Genomic DNA, 22,517 nt, shown 5'->3' on the forward strand with positions numbered 1-22,517 from the left:
GTATACATATTCAGCATTTGATAGAGGACCATATGCTGCATATAAGTATGGTAGCTGAATTCTGTGACACTGGTCTTTTGAATAGTGCCTTTGTGACTACATTGAGACTGGTATGGAAGATCGCACACACTCCCCTTACACAGATGGAAATTCCCCAGAGCTGACCAACTACAGGACCAATCACTCTTCTCTCTCCACTATCTAAACTCCTTGAAAGATGTATCCACTCCCAACTGGATTCATTCTTACCTTCAACAACATACCCACCACTGTCACTCAATACCTTCCTGGTTAGAACTCCCACGTCTGTCCTATAACCAATTAACCTTGGCCCAAAAACTAGTATATCAACCTGAAAAAAGCCCTGCCCTTCTATTTGTGTTATGGGGCTGGAGAATATTTAGATGTCTTTGCTCAACAAATCTCTACTACAAGCATCCAAATCCACTCAAACAGCAGGGGACTCACTATTTTCTCAGCGAGCAACAAGGTGGAATTCGTTACCTCACTGCATCAGAACCAACTCAAATACCAACCAATTCAAAGGTATTTTCTCGACACCGGGCTTTGTTCCTGTACTAAAAGTAATGTTTTGGCTTTTCCCGGTTAGGGGTCGCCACAGCGGAACTCCGGTCTGCTAATGATTGGCAAGTGGATTTTTACAGTGCTGAGTTGCCAGCCAGACGCCCAACCTTCAAAGAAGGCACAACCATTCACGCATGCACCTACCTGCATGTCTGTCACTCTACCATGGGGAGGACATGCATGTACTACTCCAGGCTAACTAGTTTTAATAGCTTCTGGTCATACTTTTTCTTCCCTGACCACCTCATAATCTATCCCCCCTCATGTCTACATAGTCTCTAACCTCATCTTTTTCTATCCAGTTTCTCCTCTACAAATCCCTTCCTCAGCTTACTTTGAAAAAGTACAATGTCTGCACTACAATAAGGAATTATCAGATGATGGTATAATACAAATGTCAGCTATAGCATAGAAAGTAACTTCTGGTGTACTGTATGTCTTGCATATTTTTTTGTATAATTTATTTACGTTTTTGTATAATCTCTGTAGAGCTTTTCTCCCTGGGCCTCTGCTGAAAATTGGTCTTATCCCAGTTGGACTTTACAAATGTGTAATATTTTCCTGGTAAACAAATGTGTAATATCACCTGGCATGTAGAGTGAAAATGTAAACAACAGTATGAAGGCAATCGAATTCTCTTCACTATATGCAAATGTAGTTCATATGAAAGAATATGTAGTTTAATCTTAGAAATGTTCTGTCTAGTATGTAATTTTCAGTTTTCCCTTTTTCCTCTTCACAGGCCATAAGAAATGCAGCAGCTCTGAATTCCAGTGCCTCAGTGGACAATGCATTTCTCTGTTTCTTCACTGTGATGGTGACTCTGACTGCAGAGACCACTCTGATGAAAAGAACTGTCCAATCACAAAACCACTAAACTGTCCTCAGGATGAAGTAATGTGTCCTGTAAGCAAGGAGTGCCTGCTTCCAGAATGGCTGTGTGATGGCAGTAAAGACTGCAAAGATGGCAGCGATGAAAAGGTACCTTTGGGGACAGTGGCACATTTTTAAGATAATACTGGATATTGTAGATGCATACCATATCCAATGTAGCCAGTTTTTATGTATTTCAAAGTATGTCAGATTTGCCCCATGTAGCAATTATTATGCATTTTTGAGCCTGTGCAACTTCCCCATTGTTAAAAGAAACCATTAGGCTTCCTACCCAAGCTATGAGATGTCTATATTTGTATTGCACCTGTTTTATGGAGTTCTCATCAGCAAATATTAAAGCCAGTGTGTCATGTAGCTGCATGTCACCTAGGTAACTTGTGCTGCAGATGCACTTTTTTCAGGTAAATCTGCTTGAGCACTGCTTGCCATGCCAGAATTCTAAAGCTTCTTATCCCATTTGTAGTACTGTGTATGTATGTTATGAATCTTGTAGAATAGGATCTGTTTCTGACATGGCATATCAACTAGAGCTACTAAGCCTTGTAGGCCAGTTTAAGCCTAGCCAATTTATCTTTAAAGTGAGAATCAAACCCTTAACCTTGCGTCTAAGAGGTAAACACCTTAACTGTTTTACCATCCCTCATGTTTCATCTGGTTTCTTTTGTCCCTTAGTCAACTCTATTCAAAGGGCATCATCTAGGATGCAGCATTGCCCTTGCCATGGAGAAAACACTTTGCAACTCTACTATTGTAGCTAGCTCCCCCTATAAGCAACTGTCATCTTTTGCCATTCAAGTTTGACTTTGTTCAACTATATTGTGTTTCTTCCAATTTAGATGACTTGAGATAATCAGTGTCTGCCCTTCATGATAGTCAAAACTTACTTTCATACCAGTGAGAGAAATTTTGTCCCCTGGCCACTGTTTGGTAAATACTTCTATATTCAGCAGTGATTTATACCTTTAATTCCGAATGTGTGCCCTTTAATGTTTTGGGGTACTGTTCCTAGGGATATGGTTTCTTGTGGTGCCAGCAATTCTACCTTAATGTATTCAGAATATACAGCCACCACAGATATCAGCTGAAAACATTTATTAGGCTAACAATCCTCTATGCAGCAGTACACACCTTTGTATTAGCATGTTTTCAAGGACTCTTATTTCTTTCTGATGCCTGTCCATAGACTTTGCAATCTCCCCATTAGTGCCTGTGACCTCCATAAGTTGCATCTTCCAGTTATCAGTATTCAACTTTCTAGTTTTTATGCATTGTAGTTTCATTTTGAAGCTATTAACATTTGTTTACACCCTCCTAAATCTTTCTGTTAACTTCCGGATTTGGGAATTCCCTATTTTTTCCAGACTGTATCACCAGCTCAGTTTAAACCTTTCCCAGTCTTCACTAAGCTACACACAATCGCCTTTATTATGACCGTCTTGTATTCCATTATGGACATCTGTTCTTCTGATGTTTTTACCAAGCCCCCACACCTATTCTTGATTCTCCATTCCTCAACTAAAGGCTTTCTTTTTTATTTATTGAATTTGAAAAAAGTGTGCTTATATTGGTTTACATATGGTAGTGCATAGCACCAAGATATCCACTGCACATTTAAGGACAAGTTGAGTTATTCTGGCATTTGGTTAATTGTTTAATTGTGGCTTTTGAATGATTTAAAAACCCTGTTAATTGACCTGTATGGTAACTGAAGGAGGTCTGACACTGATCCTACCAAAAGCGCTCAGTTTATTGTTAGTGTATTGTATTTCATTTTTAAATTGCGTATATTGGAAAGTTATTGGTCCTACGACTCTGCTTACAGTGCTGCTTGCCAAAATGTAATACAAGATGCAGTTTTCTTTGATTCCTTGTCTGGTGAGTTCCACTCCACCTCCACAGCTTCCTATTCATTCACCCTGCATCATTCCAAGCAGTTTTGTTACGCTACTGTCCAGCACCACCACTGTTCACTCCAATGGCTGGCTGGTATTGTCTGTACTGAAACTTAATTTTTTTTCCTTTGCTATCCTTCTTGAGGTCACCCCAGTCCCCATAATCCAATACCATGTTTAAGGCCATCCTGCTGTGCACACTTTTTCTGTCACAGGAATCTAGCATTGATTTCCCATTAAAATTCAGTTCTCTCCTTTTCCATCCATTTTGTTACTCCTCTCCTAGGAAAAATCCTTTGGAGTCCATAGGCAAAGGCCACTTTCAAGATTCTTATCTTTTATATTCTAAATAATCTTTACAACTTTTAACCTTTTCTTACTCCTATTTGTAAAAGGTTAATCCCATTTTAGCCTCCTGAATAGGCTCACTGGTATCGCATATCTGATTGACCATCTTACCGTTTGCATAATTTTCAGGTTTTCGTGTGAAAATCCACTTCAAAACGTTCCTTAATTTGGGTTTGAAAACCCCACTGTTCAGTTTTTTTTTCCCTCAGACTTGTATCTTTCCTTTCTGTTTTGATTCCTGAAGCTGTCCCTGTAAGCTGGGGAATAATTTGGATTTAGGCATTTTGATGCCATTGCCTGGCTTTTTCCAGTGCTGAAAGACTTTGCTTATCTAGGCTTTTGAAACCCCCCTCAGCTCCTTCTGTTACACCCAGCTGCCTCTTTGTAACTCCTATGCTCAGGGGGTACCTACTGCTACCTTTCCCCATTGTACCTGTTCCACAAGTCTGTTGTGCATCCTTCCTTGGTTATGCTAAAATTCTTCAGTTTACATCCGCATAAGTAGGTTAAAATACTATTTAGCACAACTGCTTTACCCGTTTCTCTCTCTTGCCTGTGGTCATCTCCTCTAATACTTAAAGTACTGTTTGTCATTTTTCTCTTGTCCCTAGATTTTAATTTACATTTGTCATTCTGTCTCTCCAAAACATACAGCTGCCTTCCCCCATTTCTTTTCAATAATTAGCAAAACAAAATGTAGTTCATGCCACTCAATTTAAAAGCCTTGACATTAAGAGAAATGTGATGTACATAACTCGGCGAGACATGGAAGTCCGCGCTAGCACCACATAAGTGCTCTAAGGTACAGTCAGTTGCTTAAACAGCCGTTTCCTTGAACTTCATATCAGTTTGCTTTGACGTACAGTGCAGTTTGGTTCTTTTAGTCATTGGATTGGGCCAGCTAACTTCAGTATTCGGCTAGAATCCTACTGGTCCTAAGCCTATTCAGGTAGGCACATCAGACTACAATAGTAGTTCAGTGGAAGTTCATATGTTCTGCTTGGTGTTCTGGCCCAAAGATCTATGAACACAGAATCCATAAAACTGGAATTATAGACTTGATATCCCACCCATTTATCCATGTTTTACACCAGGGTGTGTAAAGAGGAAGTTCCCTGTTGGAATATTTTGAGTAACACATGATCCAGGTAATCCCCCCAAAAAAACTGTTTGAATTGTATTCCCAGGTTTGATGTGTCCTACAACACTCATTCCTAAATGTGTTGTAGGCAAGAATTAAGTTTTCCTTGAAGTAACTAATGGATGGAAGAGGTTTATATGTTGATATATTACATTATAATCAAGGCTTGATGGTGATTTCATTTGTTTTGAACTGTTCCTAATCTATTGAACTGTCCCTTTTGTGTATATGAAGTAAACGCTGTAGTATTCCAGAATGGAAACGCTGTAGTATTCCAGAATGGAAACGCTGTAGTATTCCAGAATGGAAACGCTGTAGTATTCCAGAATGGAAACGCTGTAGTATTCCAGAATGGGAATGCTGTAGTATTCCAGAATGGGAATGCTGTAGTATTCCAGAATGGGAATGCTGTAGTATTCCAGAATGGGAATGCTGTAGTATTCCAGAATGGAAATGCTGTAGTATTCCAGAATGGAAATGCTGTAGTATTCCAGAATGGAAACGCTGTTTAACTCTGCTAAATGCATATCCTCCCTCAAGGAAATATTTTATTAATTCTAATTGTTTCCACTTTAGATGCACCCATTGTATGTGCCTAGAAGATAATGGAGTCTTTGTATTCTGTTTTTACTGATGGAATGTCTAGTAGCATTAATGATTTTTAGCATATTTTACAAAATGTACTTGCTCAGTGGTACAAATGTTGGGTACACAAGTATTGCATTTAGAAATTGTAGCGAATAGTTATTAAACAGCAATGGATCCAGGGCTGATCTTTGTACAACACCATCTATTAAATGTAATGGTTTGAGGAATGCCCTTGTATTACTACAGGTTGTACTTCCTTTTAACCAAGTGGTCATCCATTTTATCCGAAATGGATTATACTTGTCCTTTACCTATACTCCATATGTTCTTGTAAGAGACAGTATAACCACGCTGGTTGATGCCAAATTGTGCTAGTGATCAGTGACTAGAGTCCTCTTAATTGGTGATGGTCAGCTGTGGTCAAAGATGTGCAGAAGGTTGGAATCCCATGAGTATTGACTTTATCGTTAGCCTTTCAGTAATTAAAATAGTTTACTGCCTCGTTCAGAGAAGCTACTTGCTATACTGAGCTGCTGGCAGAGGTAAGCACCATTTCGGTGGTTCTGAAAGCTGGTATGCATAAATTGAGACAAAAGCTATTCCTGTTTTCTTTTCTCCTACATCTTGGCACTACACTAAGTTCTGATCTAGCCCCCTTTTGTCTGAGGGAAAAGCCACATGAGTAGCAACCCATCCTTCAATTTTCAAATAGTGGGACAATTCATGGGTATAGGTAGTCTGAATTATTTTTTACTCCATGTATGCCTGTCTGCCTATATGCTACCTGACATAGTAGGTTCGGATATATTTAGTTCCATATAGCCTGTGGAAACATACGTCAGGGTTGGGACACTAAAGCACTTACTGTTGCAGTCACTCCATGTAGTTTAATCCAGTTTTGTCACGGTAAAGCCTATGAGAGTTAACATCCCATATTTACAGGAGGCACTAAGTAGTGCACCATCACCTTTACAGATGGGTGCATTGAATGGATTCATGCGATTTTCTGTTCCAAGTCACATGGCACTTAATCATCCACCCTGGCACAGCTGATATTAAGGTAATTCTAGGGCTTTTACATCAGCCTGTGCTGTAGGCAGGTACTACCCATCATTGCCCTCTTGAAATTTGCAGGAGACTGGCACCCCAGTTGGAATATTCAGTTTCATAATACTGGACTTTATCCATTCAGGTGTGAGCGTAGCTTTCTCCACTTCTGCAGCCATTATCTTGCATCTCAAGCTTGACATCACTATGTTTGTTCAGTTTTCTCCATGTCATCCCTATTTATTCTTCCAGGTCTTGCATCTGCATCATTGGCTGCTGCTTCTCCACAAGACTTTTCAGACTTTAAGGCCTGCTTGTTGCTTCTGCTATTGTTAGTACTGATAGCAGACAGTAATGTTTTATAACCATTTGGATACACTAGCCTCAAATTCCCATGCTGGTATTGCCATTGTTTAAAGTTGTTGGGGTTCTATTTTAGGCTTACTCACACTGGATGATGCATCCTGGCATTGTCTTCCTTTCTGCTTCAGGGGATTTGAATGGAGAGTGTTAGGCCTATTTTCATACCGTTCCGACTGCTTCAGCCTGGTGCCTTTCACAAGGGACCCTGGCACTTATGGGCCTAGCTACAGAACTTAGCTCATTAACAGCTAGCATACATTTCTTTGACATTTTGATCTTCTGTTTTGAAAGCTGAGCTACCATGGTGGCAGGGAATGCCACTTGTGGAATGTACTTCTGAGGAACTTGGGATTGCATTTGTAGTTGCTTATGTTGAGTAATCCTGTGTAGTCTTAAGATTCCCCATTTAGATTTACTTCTCAGCTGTCTAACCATTCTTGGAATATGCATATGGAGGCAAGATGCGTTACAGATGGTCAAATTGAGCTCCCCAGTTAAAGGCTTCTTTCTACTGTGTGATCGGGATGGCTGAGCAAATGTAGCTATTTTGCTACTTTTTTCTCCACTGTTTCCTTCAGTCCTCTTATCAGGTTTTACAGCAGTAATGTGGTCATCCAGGCAGCCATTGAGTGTTTGGGGGTCATTTGGTTCCCATTACCTACCAAGATTCATCTCAGAGGCACATGCATTGAGCACCTAAGGAAAGGCATGGTCTCTGTGGGTGACATGCCAAGGAGATTTTGTAAACAAATTGTTTCTTTTCAATCACCAGTGGACCCGAGGATCCTAATGTACATCCGAGATGCTCCTATCCCCTCCTTACAAAAAGTGAGTAGGTGTCTCATTCTCTTCTCCAGTACCCAGGATCCTAATGGGACCCAAATCTCTGTGTACTGTGAATCTGGCACCACATTACTTTAAATGGAAGCCCCTTCACCTCACTAACATTACTGACTGGGCTTTGGATATCTTTCATGCATCAAACATCTTGGTTCCACCTGTGCTGTTTCACAGCCGTGTGTTTCTTACATTCCCAAGATGTTCTCAGTGTTTCACTATTGCAGTCCTCACATTTGGGTTATCTGCTTGCAGTAGCTCTGTCAGCCTGATTAACATAGTCTTGGGTCCTGTGTCAGTTGCAGTCTCCTCCTGTGATGTCGGGTAGTCAGGGGTATTAAACATGCGGCCAGTGCCATTACCCCAGTCTTTCTTGCTGTGCGGTGCCTGAAGCAGTTTGCAAGTGCTGGTCGGCCGACTCCTGAAATTTTTGTTTCGGTTTAAGAACCGAAGTCTTCAACTAAAGCTAAGTACCCCGTTGGGGAAACTTTTTCTTGCTCTAAACAGATGTCAGTAAAAGTAAATAATTGTATTCCTTGTGGAAAGCAAATACCTCAAAGATTTCCTTCATACTGTATTCCTTGCCTAGGCCCTGACCACGACTTACCTCGCTGTCTGTTTTGTGCCTTATTTAAATGAACTATGTCTGTATATTTTCACTTCTAAATATTTTGGTGCTCTGTTCAATTATACAGATGTGTCTTCAGAAAGCCATCAGACTACCGACATTCTGAAAAAATGCAAAGATAGACAGGCCGCGTAGGTCCAAAGCTGCCGATGACTCTTCTAAGCCAGTCGCCAGTTCGCCGGTACTCAGTGAGGTACTTTTGCAGCCCCTGATGACCGCTACTTCATATTCTCAGGCTTCTACTGAGACCCATTCAGAGTCAGGTATGCCACGAGATGCTTCAACTGTGGAACCTGCAGATGTCTCTACCTTGGATGGGTCCGGAGCCACTGTACAGGCACCGGCTTCTGTGGGTGTATTCTGGCCCAACTTGCATATCAGACACCATCTTCTTCAAGGCCTAAAACTTGAAAAATGCCTAGAAAACAGACGCCCAGACCGCATGGTCGGGCTTCTATGCCTAGAAAACAAATAAGAATGGCTGAAGAACTTATTACTTAATCAGGAAAAGTCAACCTTCCACCTCAGAGTCCTAGGACTGATTTTGCTTATGATACTTGTGACCAGGATTTTGAAATTTCTGTTTTCTCTGACCAGGATGTACCCTTGTCTACCTATGAGGATTCTGATGCGGAGGACTCTATTCCCTCTGCTTACCCTCCAGAGGATTTCTAGTTTGGTGAAACCTTGCATACTTTTGGGGAGCATTTTCATTGGGAAAGTCAGGATTACTCTTCAAAAAAGTGGCTTGCGGATTTCTTGCTCCTGCCCCAGCACAGACCTTTAGCTATCCCTACTGTACTAGATATTGTTGATGCCTTTTCGGAATCTAGCTTTGCCCCTGACACTACCTCCTGCTCCCAGAAAACCTGATTGATATTACAGGGTTCCTGACTCTCAAGTTCCTTTAAAAAAAATCCTACTGCGGATCCTGAGACCATTTTGCAGGGACCCAAGGGCATTAAGGCTACTACTGCCAAACCCCCCCCCCCCTATAGAGATTCCAGGGTGCTGGATAGATGGGGTAAGAAGGTATACACTTCTGCAACCTTGGCCATTAGGGCCTTGAACTGCCAGTTTCATATGTTAAAGTATCAGCAGCATATTATTGGACTGATTAAACAGAAAATGATTATTCCTGATTGTGCTGAAAATAAGGACTTACAGGATTTAATGCATTCTCCTGAATAGGTTGGAAAACCTACTTTGCAATGTGGTTTTGATTCACTAGAGGCATCTTGCAGGGCTGCTTGTCACTGGGTCTGTACTTAGAAGGCATGCTTGGCTTAAGGAGCAATCCTTGCCAGATCATGTTAAAGCTAAATTACTGGATGTTCCCTTAAATCAGGACCGCCTGTTTGGTAACAAGGCAGAATAATTCTTAAGATGGAGGAAAAAGCTGAATCTATGCAAATTGTTAGATTTCCTACAAGTACCTCCTCCAAGATTTAGTAGGCCTTGGCCCTCTAAGAATTGGCCCTTTCCTGCCTTTTTCAGGCCTTCAGTCCAAACCCAGATCCAGCATAACACCCAGGCTTCAGTCCCAGGGTACGCACATGACTAAACAGTGGGGGGCTCCCACTTCCAAATCTGGTAGTAGTAAAACTCCCCCCTATGGTAAACTGTCTCAATGACTTGACTTTAAAATTTCCAAGCACTTCTCAACTGACTGCCCCTTTGGGGAGAACAATTGCTCTGCAGGCAAAAAACTGGGAACTCATTACCAAGACAAATGGGTTTTAAATAGTTTCCCCAAGGGTACAGATTTCACTTCCACACATTACCAACCCCAAACGGTTGGCCAGATCTACCCCCAAATCAGTGGACAGAGGCAAGTACTCTCAAGCATAAAGGCTATTCAAACTGTACTAGGAGGAAAATGGACAAGGTTTCTACTCAAGACTTCCTGGTACCCTGAAAAGACTACTCGTGGTGTCCTATCCTGGACTTGTCTACCTTAAACACTTTTTTTTGGTGATTCCAAAATTCAAGATGGTAACTCTTCACCAGTTGCTTCCTATGCTAGGCAAAGATGCCTGGTTGGCAACACTTTATTTAAAAGAAGCCTACCTACACATCCCAATCGAGGAATCTTGCAGAAGATACCTACGCTTCAAAGCAGGCTATATGCACCATCAGTTCTCTGCAGTGCCTTTTGACTTACTGCACCCAGGGTATTCACAAAGTGCCTAGCTCCAGTCATTGCATTTTGCAGGCAAAGAAATATTCAAATATACCCATACCTGGATGATAGTCTAATTTAGGCAGCAAGCCAGGACATACTTTTGAATCACCTGGCATTTGTACAAAAGGTGCTAACTTGTCTAGGGTGCACCATAAATGAAATCACACCTGGTACCCTGTCAAATTATATTCCCGGGAGCAAGCTTGAATACATCTTCACAGATGGCTTTCCTCACGCCAGAGAAATTAATTTGACAACCTACTTCAAACTAATGGCTACAAAAACCCTGCTATCTGCAAAGCAAATACTGCAAGCCTCTGGCTTCATGGCCTCCTGTATTCCTCTAATTCCATATGCAAGACTGCATATGAGGAAACTACAATGGTATCTAAAAAGCCTATGTTGTCAACATTATCAGGATTTAGAAGCAATGATTCCTATCATACCTTGCCTACAGTTCCTTTGGTGGGCAGAGGCCTGCCACCAAAACAAGGGACTACCATTCACTCTACCCCCTGCAGCCCAAACCCTAACATGGGGGGCTCACCTGGTAGGGAAGTGCATTCAGGGCAAATGGAACCAAAGTCAAATGCACCTGCATATTAATCAAAAGAATATATATATATATATATATATAATCACATGGGTGTACTGCATGTTCTGGTTCCTTGTCACATGTCTTATCTGAGCTAATGTCAGTGTGTCGCTGACATGGTCTAAAAAGCACTATTCTGGCTACATTGGTAATAAGCATCAATTGTGAAATTAGCTGCAGTACTCAGACTTCAAATTCTGGTAATAAACTTTCTTGTAAATCCTGCATTTTGTCACTTTACAAATTGTAATTTAATCTGAAATTGCACAGGCAATATTAAAATACAAATGTTAGTATGGCACCTAAAAGTCAGTATTGGTGACATTTTGGTGCAGTTTGCCTTCTATTAGGGTAAAGCTAGTTTTCCCTCCTTTAAGACAAACCTCTGCAGAGAGTGGTATTCCATTATGAATAAATGGGGGTTAATATACATGTGCATAACTTCAGTCTAATATAAGGGCATAAAGGTTAAGTTTCCAACTAGCAAGAAAATGGGGGCTCTGCTATTTTAGATGTTTTTAATTTTCAAAGAACATTTTGCAATTTATCCTTTGACTTTTGCAAAGTGAAAATAATTTAAACAGGGGTCAAGTGCATGGTTTTGTAATTGAGGGTGGGTGGGAATGCTTAAATTCTGAGTGTTATGACTGCCATTTGAGAATTGGGCCTGTACCCATAACATGTCCATTAAGGGTATGATTCTGACCCACTTACATATGCACAGGTACACATTTTTACCTGCCTCTTGCTAAAGAAGAGCACAAGAGAACCAGGGTGCATTCTAGCACTTTGGAGTTGAAGCATAGAAATGCATCCTGAATAAAGTAGCAACCCTATCATAGTGCACATGTTTTCACACGTGTCTGCAGTTTAGAGGATTAGCTCACCTATTGTCTTTGCAGAAAAGTAAAAGTGCAAGCTCTACTTAGAAGGTATCCTTGCCAGGACCTTAACTGAACCAATTAATTGACCTGAATTGAGTAAAAAAGCAATGTTAACTGAAATGTAATTAGTATGCCTGAAAATATATATCCAGTATAGTCAGTACATATGTATGTAACACAAATGTTAACATGGCTCATGAACTATCAAAATATTCACTTTGAGGGCTTTAGTCTTTTAAAAATATTCCTTTTAAGAAATGCTGCATAATCAAAGTGCCCATCTAGTGCTATTGGTGACATCAAGTGGCAGTTTTGTCCATGTTTAGAATGCTTTTATGTTACTGCACTCCTAATGGAGGACTCTTGGCCAGAATATATATATATATATATATATATATATATATATATATATATATATATATATATATATATATATAGCCCAGGTATTTGCACAATGTCAGGAAGTGATTAACCAGACAAATGTGTAGGAAACATTTTTACAAAATTAAAATTGTATAATCTTTCAATCCTACATCTCCACCAGCTGTTCTAAACAGTGATAAAAATATGCTAATTTTTAAATGATTAACTGGTGAATGTTTCTTTCCTTTGCATGGTTTACTTATCTCTGACCTTAACATTTTGCATATTGAGCTGGACAGCAAAGTTAAACTTGAGTAAAACATGGCTTGCTAGTTTGTAACTTGTGCTAAACCAAAGCACAAATATGTGCATGTTCAGTGCTAAGCAGCAGGCAAATATATTTGGTGTTCCCTGAGGTGAATGCAGCATCAGTACCATATAAGACGGGTTGGTATTTGCTGACCTGTCCTACAAAGTGACTGAAATCCTGGACCTTGATTCTGCAGTGTCCATCTATCTGTGAGTGAGGATCCCTAACTAGGAAGGTTATTCTGGCTGATGTAGTGCAGTATTCAGCAAGTGGGATTCTTGTGCTGCAGGAGAGCATGGGGGACGTGGAAAGCATCCAAGTGCCAACAGTGATCAATGGAGAAAGTGTAAATTGTGTACACTAGTGATAGCACAGAAAGGTAATAGTAAGTTATTAGACCAGTGTACCAGCTGAAATTTATTTCACTAGTTCACACTTGTGTAGTAGGAAGAGGGATGTGGGCTGGAGATGATTTATGGCCGGTCACTGTAAGAAACTGATAGTGGAACTCAAATGTATTTTTTAGTTTATACAACTTGCTGTCTGCTTTTGCATTAAAGCATTAAAGCTTTATGATGGGAGACTAATCTGTTAGTACTGTGCAGTGGACATTTATTAACATTTTTAACATTGAATTTTCTGGTCTCTGTGGCTTGGAGCCAAAATAGTTTGAATTTGAAATGCAGCATGTTGAGGCTCAGTTTTTCTGACTTCCATTTTAAGTGTGATCTCTCTCTAATTTGTGGAGCTGCTTGATGAAACTGCTTCATGTACTGTGAATGACTTGCATTGGCTTAGAGCAGTCAAGATGTGTGAACTGTTAAATATGCAAGTGTTCAGACAATTCCTAGACTAATGGGGGTGCAACCCCTTTAGAAAAAAGGGATGCAAGGTGCACCTGTGACTGTTATATGGGCCATATATTTGAATCTTGTTTGTTGGAGATGTGTTAAATATTTAAAAAGGAAAAATTTTAGTAGGGAGAACTTTTCAGTAATGCAAGCTCATTATCCAGTTTCCAAACCATTTGCCATGCTGAGTTTTGGCAGTCTGAGGAATTAAGGTTAACTTGTATTTCCAACAGCATTCTCAAGTTTATTCTGTTTGATATTGGGGATTTCAGGCAAGCTGGGCAATGAACTCTCCAACGTGCATCAGTTGAGTGCTGTACCTTGGTGGGCAGTGCCTTGTACCTCTCCCATAGTATATGCACCAGAGTCACATTAATACTCAGACCACCTCAATTGAATCCTCTGCTTAAAGCATCAGTGACTGTACTCTGAAGCCTTCCCATATTACCAAGCTTTTCATGTTAGAGTCCAGTATTGAAATGCACCTAGCTTCTGCCAGGTTCCTGTAATTGTCCATTCTCTACCCAAGGCCTTTGACAGTGAGGAAAGTGAATTATACAGTTTGAGTAGATTGAGGGCTGCTTCCTGTGAGTTTCTTTACCACCATCTCAGTGCAGTATAACAGCAGCAGTGCTGCCATGGCTGCCACGCCATCACTAATGAGCAAGCTCACATGATTAACTCCACTTTTAATAGCTGTTCACATCTGCAGAGAGCAGTGTGTGCTCTTCTGAAAGCCATGACATTTGCTTTAGAGGTACCTTCTATCCCAGCCTTTTCACACTGAACCATGCCATTGCATGTTACATCCCTTGACTATTGGGTTTCCACAGATAACTGTAAAGTTCCCAAGTTAGGTACTGTGCACATCCTGATTGAACCTGCACATCCCTTTGAAAATCATGAGCAGGAATAATAACTTGTACATTTGGTTTTGACTTGAACATTTGGCTTGCTGTCACTATTGTGTGGTTGTGTAATCCTTTGCCTATCTTTAGTGTATTCAGTGTTGTGTCTGCATCAGAAATGAATCTCAACTGCAGAGACATAATGGCACACTGTAGCAGCCATGTGACCAATCGGTTCTGCAATCCTGTCTTGTACAGGTCCACAAGATACATGTAGACAGTAATGGGAACTCCTGTGACTAGTCTGGTATATATACAAGGAAAGGTTCATTTGTCTTCATGGCTACAACAGAATTTAGTATTCCTCCTAAATCAGACTATAGACCATCTTTTCTGCAGGCACCCTGCTGGAGGATTTCCTCCAAAAGCTGAAGTGCGATGTAGAGCACATTTTTCCACCCTGTTTAAAATGGTGTTCCCTTGCATCCAGTCTGCTAACCCAGGCATGTCTCCACCTTTTCCCATTGAAAAGGCATGTTCACTATAGCATCCCTATGCTGTCCAGTGCCCTCATTAGTTTTGGATGTATGTCCTTTACTCCTGTAGCTTTTCATTGCACTGACCTCTACAGAAATGGCACCAGCCCTTCAAACTTCTCATGAAACTGCAGCTTCAGATGTACATATGTCCATCAGATTCAGAAGTTCCTCAGTTTCAGAAGTCTCCATCTTTCTTTTGCCTCCTTACAATGTTTGTACTGGAGGTCTGCATTTTTGCAACCTTACTGACAAAACAGCCTGGATGAAATCCTGCTTTATTCCCCTACAGAATTTGCCATATAGTGTTCAGAGCAGTTTTAAGCCATCAGAATTACATTTTCCATGACCACCTCAAAGGTATTCCATTTTCAAGTTTCACTTCTGCTACTGCCCTAAGTATTGTTGCTTTAACTCATCTGTTTATCAGTATGTGTAATGGTGCAAGGTAAGGTAGGAAATTTAAAATTTGCCCAACAGTCTGTAAAGTAAAAATATCCAGATTAAGAAATTTGGTATTTGAAACTGTGAAATGCTGAAACTGGTTTAGTGTGGCAGTAAATGTATGCTACATTGGAACTGGCCAGACAGTGCTATGTAAAATCTGGACATCTGCTTAAAATTGCTGCTATTAACATGGATGTATATGTACACATCACAAAGTAATGAGGTGGTTAACCTTTTCACTGTACATCTAATTTCTGCACAGTGCATTACTGGCTATTTCAAACTCTGGTCTTGTTTATGTAACAGTGTACTTAATATAGATCCCCTTCTAAATCATGAATCCCACAAACTTCAGAATGCTGAGATGGAAATACAATCCCAACCATCTGATTTTTCTCAGGGCAAGTAAACACTTGCCCAACATGTGGAAAATATGCCCTTTTCCAAGAGTTTGTATATAGTAGGGGGTGTGGGGTGGCATAGCCCCCTACATAGGGGGTTTTCACATTGGTATGTTGCTTGTTGGGCAAGTTTGTGCCCCGAGAATCTGCCGTTTGGGACTGCAAGTCTTATTTTCTTTTCATTTCGGTATTCTGTGGTGTGGGTTTTGTGATTTGAAAGTAGATCTATATATACTGAGCTGTTGCCATCCACACTAGGCATTGGGCTTCCTTCCCCCATTTGTTCTATTTCTAAAAAAAAATAGATATTCTTTAAAATGGATACCAGTTTGCAAGACTGAACAATTCTGTGTATGAATCCTCTGTTAGAGGGGAAAGTCAGTAAAGCTACATTTACATTCTGAGATAAGCTGGGGTTCCAAGTACATTATATCTGGCAATATAACCCATCAGCCATGTTCTTCAGGTTTAGTAAAAGGTCGGTACTTTGTTAGAATTGTGTAATGAGCAATGCAAGGCTTGAACTTATTGGCTGAGAATTAAACTTCTAGAAAAAATGGATGGCGCAGGTTATGGAAACTGCATGGAAGTGATGAGTCTTGCTGTTGTAACACGTACTAAGATGTTGACCAAATTTGTTTCTCAATTTTTGAAAGGTGGGGGGGATGCTCTGGTCAGCCCTAGAAATCTCCGTATTGGACCCAACCCTTAGTATTGCCATTACTTCTCTACTGAGAGCTAGTAAAGCTAGCCGTCCTAAAACGCTGCCACAAAACTAACCTATCATCTGTGGTAGCTAGAGCCAAAGCAGTTTCTAGGTTTTGTGACCTGTATTCTCATTGGGTTGTTAAAACTTCACTCCATAATATAAATGTTCAGCTGGTTGCCATTTCCAATATAAGCAGAAATGAGCCGAATACTTGAATATTCAATTCCAGAGAGACTTGCCTTTACTGTGGTTCCATTTAGCTAAGAAAATAAACTGGGTAAGCTAATGGTATCTGTAATGGGCGATATACTGTTTAACATTTTGGGAAGAAGCAGTAAAAAAAAAAAAGTTTAAGAATAGGGTAAAAATAAGCGTGATTAAGTAACAGTAATTTAGAGATGCTGACAAAGGTTAGGGTTGTAGAATAAGGGAATCTCACAGAACAAGAAGAGGTGCAATTGGAGTATCTGGAGAATATGCATGAGTTTGAGATTGCTGTTAAGCAAGAGTTTTCAAAATCCAGAGCACGAAAACTTAGCACAGCAACTTGGGCAACAACAAGAAGAAAGAGCTCCTAAATGTAGGGAAACTATATCATGAAAAAAATAGAGATGCTAGAGGTATTAGAGATTTTGGAAATTTTATGAAAATTTGCATAAAGCAGAGAAATAGAAATTACAAATGGAAATATTTGTGTAAGACGAGTATGCTAAGGGTAGATGTAGATTAGGCTCAATTAACAGTTAAGATAGAGATGAGAGGAAAAACTAACATGCAGTCAATCTGCGGCGGTCTCCAGAAACCATATTCCTGTAGAAGGTTGGAAGCTAGGAGGGAAGAAAGTCCTAAAGATCTTTAAGATTTTAGAAGTAGTTTAAAAGCACCAACGTCCTGAAAGAAAACTGTAGTGGACTCAACTTCATATAGGCCTGTTTCAGTTGTAAACCATGATAATGAACTGTGTGCCATTCTTTTAGCTCTTAAAATATTGCCAAAGTTGAAATGGATCTATGTGGTTTTGTGAAGGTGAGGCAAGCATTTGACAAGATTAATAGAGCAATGATCCAGAAAAAAGCACTGTGCAAGAAGATACTGCTGCTGTTGGTTGGTCTTGATGCAGCTAAAGTATTAGAGATGGAATTTTCAGTAGGGCAATGGAAGCATTTGCATTCCCTAATTACAATAAGGTTAATTAGGAGGATATATGAGGGGTCAGAGGCAAACATTTTAGTGGGAGCATTCCTTTCTAAGTTTTCTGAACTGAAGAACCAGATGGGTGCTGTCTTTCTCCTTTGTTTGCTTTATATTTAGAGCTACTGGCAAAAAGGACTCAAATTCAAGGGTATAACTAGTTTATTAATCAAAAAACTCTATTTGCAGACTATTTTGTTCCTGATAAAACTAGAAAGGACATCTCGGTTTTGTGGAACATCTTGAGACAAAGTCTTTTTGGGAATATAAAATGAATGAAGCTAAGACTCGCTGTAAAAGTACCCATGCATGAATTAGTTTAGCAATACTCATATTTATAAGGATACTATAAAAAGTATTTGGGAGTACGGATTAAAAACCATTCTGCAGCCAAGGATATCTGGGAAGAAACTAAACATACAAAAACTGAGGAAATGGAAGATTGTTTGTGGATAAGATACAAGCAGTGAAAATTTGTATAGGTCAGACGTATTTTTTATCAACCAAAAGTTGTGAATAGTATTAGTTAACATCCAAACAGAAGCTCATGTAGCATAGAGGACCAGAACCTAAAGTGAAATCCTTTGATGTAGTGTGAAGATATTTAATGAAATACAATGAAAATATCACAAAGCAACTTAGTAGTGGTTAAAGCACTTTCTTACTCAGTATAGAACTTCATCAGAACTATTACCAACAAGTGTTGGTGTAAATACCAAAAGGAAGTCATGTGCAAAGGTCCTGCAAGTCACAACACCAAATTTTTCTTTCAATGGAGATCCCAATGAGAACATATTTTCCTCTGGACAAGGAAATCTTACCCAGCTTATTGGTTTGCTCTCTCAAAATTGCCACTCATCTTGGAAAAGATGTCTTCTACTATGATGCTAATGGCAGGACCCCAATCCACAACATAGAACTAGAATCCACATCCGATTCACCAGAGATCATGGAAGGATGGAGTTAAGCGAATGGCACATACCCTACAACTGCTACCTACTGCAACTAGTCAGATGGATTGTAACCACCTTTTTGACTGCTCATGATTTTAACAAGTCTAATCTTTTTGAATGGTGCAACCAGGTGTTACAATTTACTCACCCTAAAATGACTGATTCTAGTGCCAGTTTTTCCTACTATACTGGACATTTTTAACAAACTTGAGGTACATAACTTACAAGTTGACAATTTCTATTTAAATGAATGCTATAACAATAAAAGGGTTCCCAAGAAGTTAAGGACTTTCAAATTTCCAAACTGCTTAACTTTGGATAGCGACTTTTACTCTGAGCTGACTTGTTTGAAAGGCATGGGCTCAAACTCTTACAGGTTACTACTAAGTGAAATAACTTCCAAATTAAAAAGCTTTTTGAAGTCACTGACTTAAAACAGCTCTATCACCAAGACTTGTTTGAATTCAACAAAAACAAATATGACCAGATGTTTTTACAAAACAGACCAGCAAGTTAGAAGGAAACTGTTACTTGTATGAACATGAATATGCTTTCCATACTGCATACCCTCTCCCCAAATCTAGCAGATCACTTTATCGCAACCACAATGTCTGAGTTGCACCAACTGAACACGTACTGTTAAATCTCGGTTCAACTTTATAGCTGTCTGAATCTACAATGTGCCAGTCCAACTGAAATCCCCTCCCAATCTGAGGCTTGAGAGCCACAACAAAAAGTTGGGAAGATTTTTTACCACAGGTACCCCACTTGGGCTGGGAGTGAGGGGAAAGGAAGAGTCCAGGGTGGAGGAAAACTACTTAACCTCAAATTTTACCTGACCCAATTCCCCTTTTGTCATTAAGTCCACCCTTAATGGTAAATTAACTTGACAAGGTTTTAATATTTACAACTACATGGACTTCTCAGGAACGCACCAGTATTTTAGTAAAGGGTTTACATTTGTTCCCATTCCCAAATTCCATCTCGTGGGCTGACTTATTGAATTAAAATTGTTTACCAGGAAACAATTTAAAATACATATTTCCAACAAGACTGCAATTGGACATTCAACCTTTTCAAGAAAAGTACCTTCAACCTTCCTCTCAATCCATTCATGGCTATTTTTGAGAGAAGCTGACAGATTTACAAATTACAAAACTGCTCTCCCTGACCAAGGATGGAGATTGCTTAACAAATCTCAAAATCAGAGTCCTAAAACTGGCATAGTACTGGTAGCAAAAATAGATTATAACAAGTCATATGGTCTGCATGTTGCATCATACCTCCTATGAGACTGTTTCAAAAAATGACATTAGCATTGCATACAAAAAAACTTATTTTTCTGGAATAGTTTCACAAGGTACTATCACAATTGACCCCTACATTTTGGTAAACAATTCTCCAGTTATCCCAATACTTTTTGGAAAACCCAAAGTTAACATATTTTGGACCCCCCCTTACCAGCTAATAGTGGCAGAACACTGATCCAAGACACGTATAGCAGTGTTTATAGATAGCATTGTGAAAAACACTCAAATGGGTAAATTGCATTCTAAAAAATTCCTGGGATTTTTATCCAAAATCAAGCAAGATTATTATGCTATTTCTCATCTTTGATTTAATTTGTTCACCTGTATTCCCCACACCACTGGCTTAGAACTTCTCCTGCAAGCTGCTGTTGACCTTACCTTGGAGAATGTGCTTATAATAACTAGTACTAAAACAATTTCAAGTTTTTCTTTCAGGGGGAATACTTTTGACAAACGTAGGGTAGCCATGGGCACATCACTTTCCCCCATATGCCAGCATGGTCATGTATTCCTGGGAAAAGGAGTACATTTTAGATTCGATCTATGAGTTTATTTTACATTTGTTAATGGGGTGTCTGAGCTGAAAAGTTCCTTTGTTCAGCAGAGGCCCGGGGAGAAAAGCTCCACATAGAAAAATTAGATGCATTTAGTTAGACATTATCAGTATACACACAAATTACAAAAGACATGTTTTTACAGTGGTATGCAGCACATCAACAGTTACAGTGGTGAACAAACAATTTAACAAAGGTAATAGATTTGTGGTGTACAGCAGAAATTTGGAACATGGGTAGAATACGTACATAGTACGCAGGTACAGTACATGCATTGTAGATTGGCCAGTTTTTGCGAGTAAGACTGAAAACTATTAAGTACTCTAGGTTTAGTATGTGTACTTTATTGTGCCCTTCAACAGCAGAGGTGGTTCTTGGGGAAACCAAAATAGAGTATAGAGAATTATTCTGGCAATTAATAGTATATGCATCCTGCTACCCTGGTCTTGAGAACATTTCTGTTTCACCAGTTTTCAAACTAAGGGCAGCAAAACTATAGCTACAAAATCTTGTGTACAATTTGATTGTAGATCTTTAGCAAGCATTTCATACTAATACGTGTTTTAACATGTTTTGAAACCACAAGCACATTTTATCTTGTCAACTTTGACCTTTATACATTACTTCATATTGGTACTCATATCAGCACTTTATTTTTTGGGTATAATCTGACTTTGTAGACTTGCATTTTATATTAATGCATGTTTTAACCATGTATTTTGAAGTCAAACACATTTTTAGTCAAATTTGACCTTTACACATGAATTTCTTTTGGTATTTATACTAGCACTTGTATGTTTTCAATGGTTCTGATGAAGTCCTATACGGAGGATGAAAGTGCTTAACTGTTGCCAACTTGCTTTAAAGATTTTTACAGTTTTTGGCGGATTTTATCTTCACACTACAAAGTTTTATTTTTGGTTCCAGTCCTCCACACTGTGAGCCTTTGTTTTGGATGTTAGTATTTTAGCTGCATGGACCATGTGTACTGTGGTTTTGGTTGACAGTTGAAGGGTTTTATCTGGGAGGGGAAAAGAGCAAGGGTTTAGGAAGATAACTTACTACCAATTAAACGAGATGGATTAGGATAAACTCATTTAAAGGGATATTTTAAAGCTACACATTTGAGGCTCATACATAACACAAGCAGAAAGCTGTAATTCAAAATGGAAAGGAATGATGAAGCAGGAGTGAAATTCAAGAACATGTGGGATTTTGGATGCAGATCCTTAAGTAGAATAAACACAATGTTATTCATAAGGCAGCACGAAGCATTCTGAAAACTCTGCCAACATGAGAATGGAGAACGTTTGCCAATAGAGATGCCTTGAAATTAGAGGTACAGAGATTAGGCAAGAGGGAATTGTACTTAGAAAATATGGCAAAGCAGCCAATGTATTGGGAACAAATACCTAGGGAGGGAAAGGTAATAAAATGGGAAGAAACAACAAAGACACTTGGAATACAGACTGCCTTCCTTATAAGGTATTGATATCCAAGTATAGGCAAAGTGAAAGACCTGTTCTGGTAGTTTTAATTGAATCTAGCACAGAAGCTGCTGTTGAAGAGAATAATTAGTAGAACATGTATACAATTTTGCAGGATAACTGTAGGAATCGGAGGAGGTTAGAAAAGATTTAGAATTTTTGTTTAAGTTCTTGTATAGGTATTTTTATACCAAGCAAACATCAATTTCTCAGATGCCAAGTGTTTGGGAAAGAAAGCAACTGGGAATACATGTTTTGGGAGTGTAGCAAGTTGGCAGATTTAAAAATTTCATGCAGAATACTGTCAAATATTGTGCAAGGAAATGGGTGTAACTTAAGGAAATATTTTAGAGCTGGGATACAGGAACTGAATGGTCTAGAAATAGTGAGGCCTTGTTAAATTTAATTCTCGTGGCTGCCAAAAAAGCAATTACTAGAAAATGGAAATCAAACTCTAAAGCAACTGTATTTGCAGTAATGAATATTGCAACAGAAGAGCTGGAAGTAAGATTTTTAAAAAATGGTAGCAAATTATATAGAAAAAATGGAAATTGTGTGAACAATATGTGC

The 22,517-nt window shown here is 39.3% G+C and overlaps 1 protein-coding gene across 1 annotated transcript in view; it reads left to right on the forward strand.

Annotated features, from left to right (window-relative positions):
* The window catches only part of LOC122791800 (low-density lipoprotein receptor-related protein 2-like), a 1,119,352-nt gene that overhangs the window by 654,360 nt on the left and 442,475 nt on the right, over positions 1–22,517 (forward strand). Inside the window, exon 18 of the mRNA XM_044059752.1 lies at positions 1,328–1,566. Within this exon, the coding sequence (XP_043915687.1) occupies positions 1,328–1,566 (239 nt within the window). The remainder of the gene's footprint in view (positions 1–1,327; positions 1,567–22,517) is intronic.

Source organism: Protopterus annectens, chromosome 17.part0 (genome assembly GCF_019279795.1).
Source record: "Protopterus annectens isolate FY-2018-M chromosome 17.part0, PAN1.0, whole genome shotgun sequence".
NCBI classification, from domain to species: Eukaryota; Metazoa; Chordata; order Ceratodontiformes; family Protopteridae; genus Protopterus; species Protopterus annectens.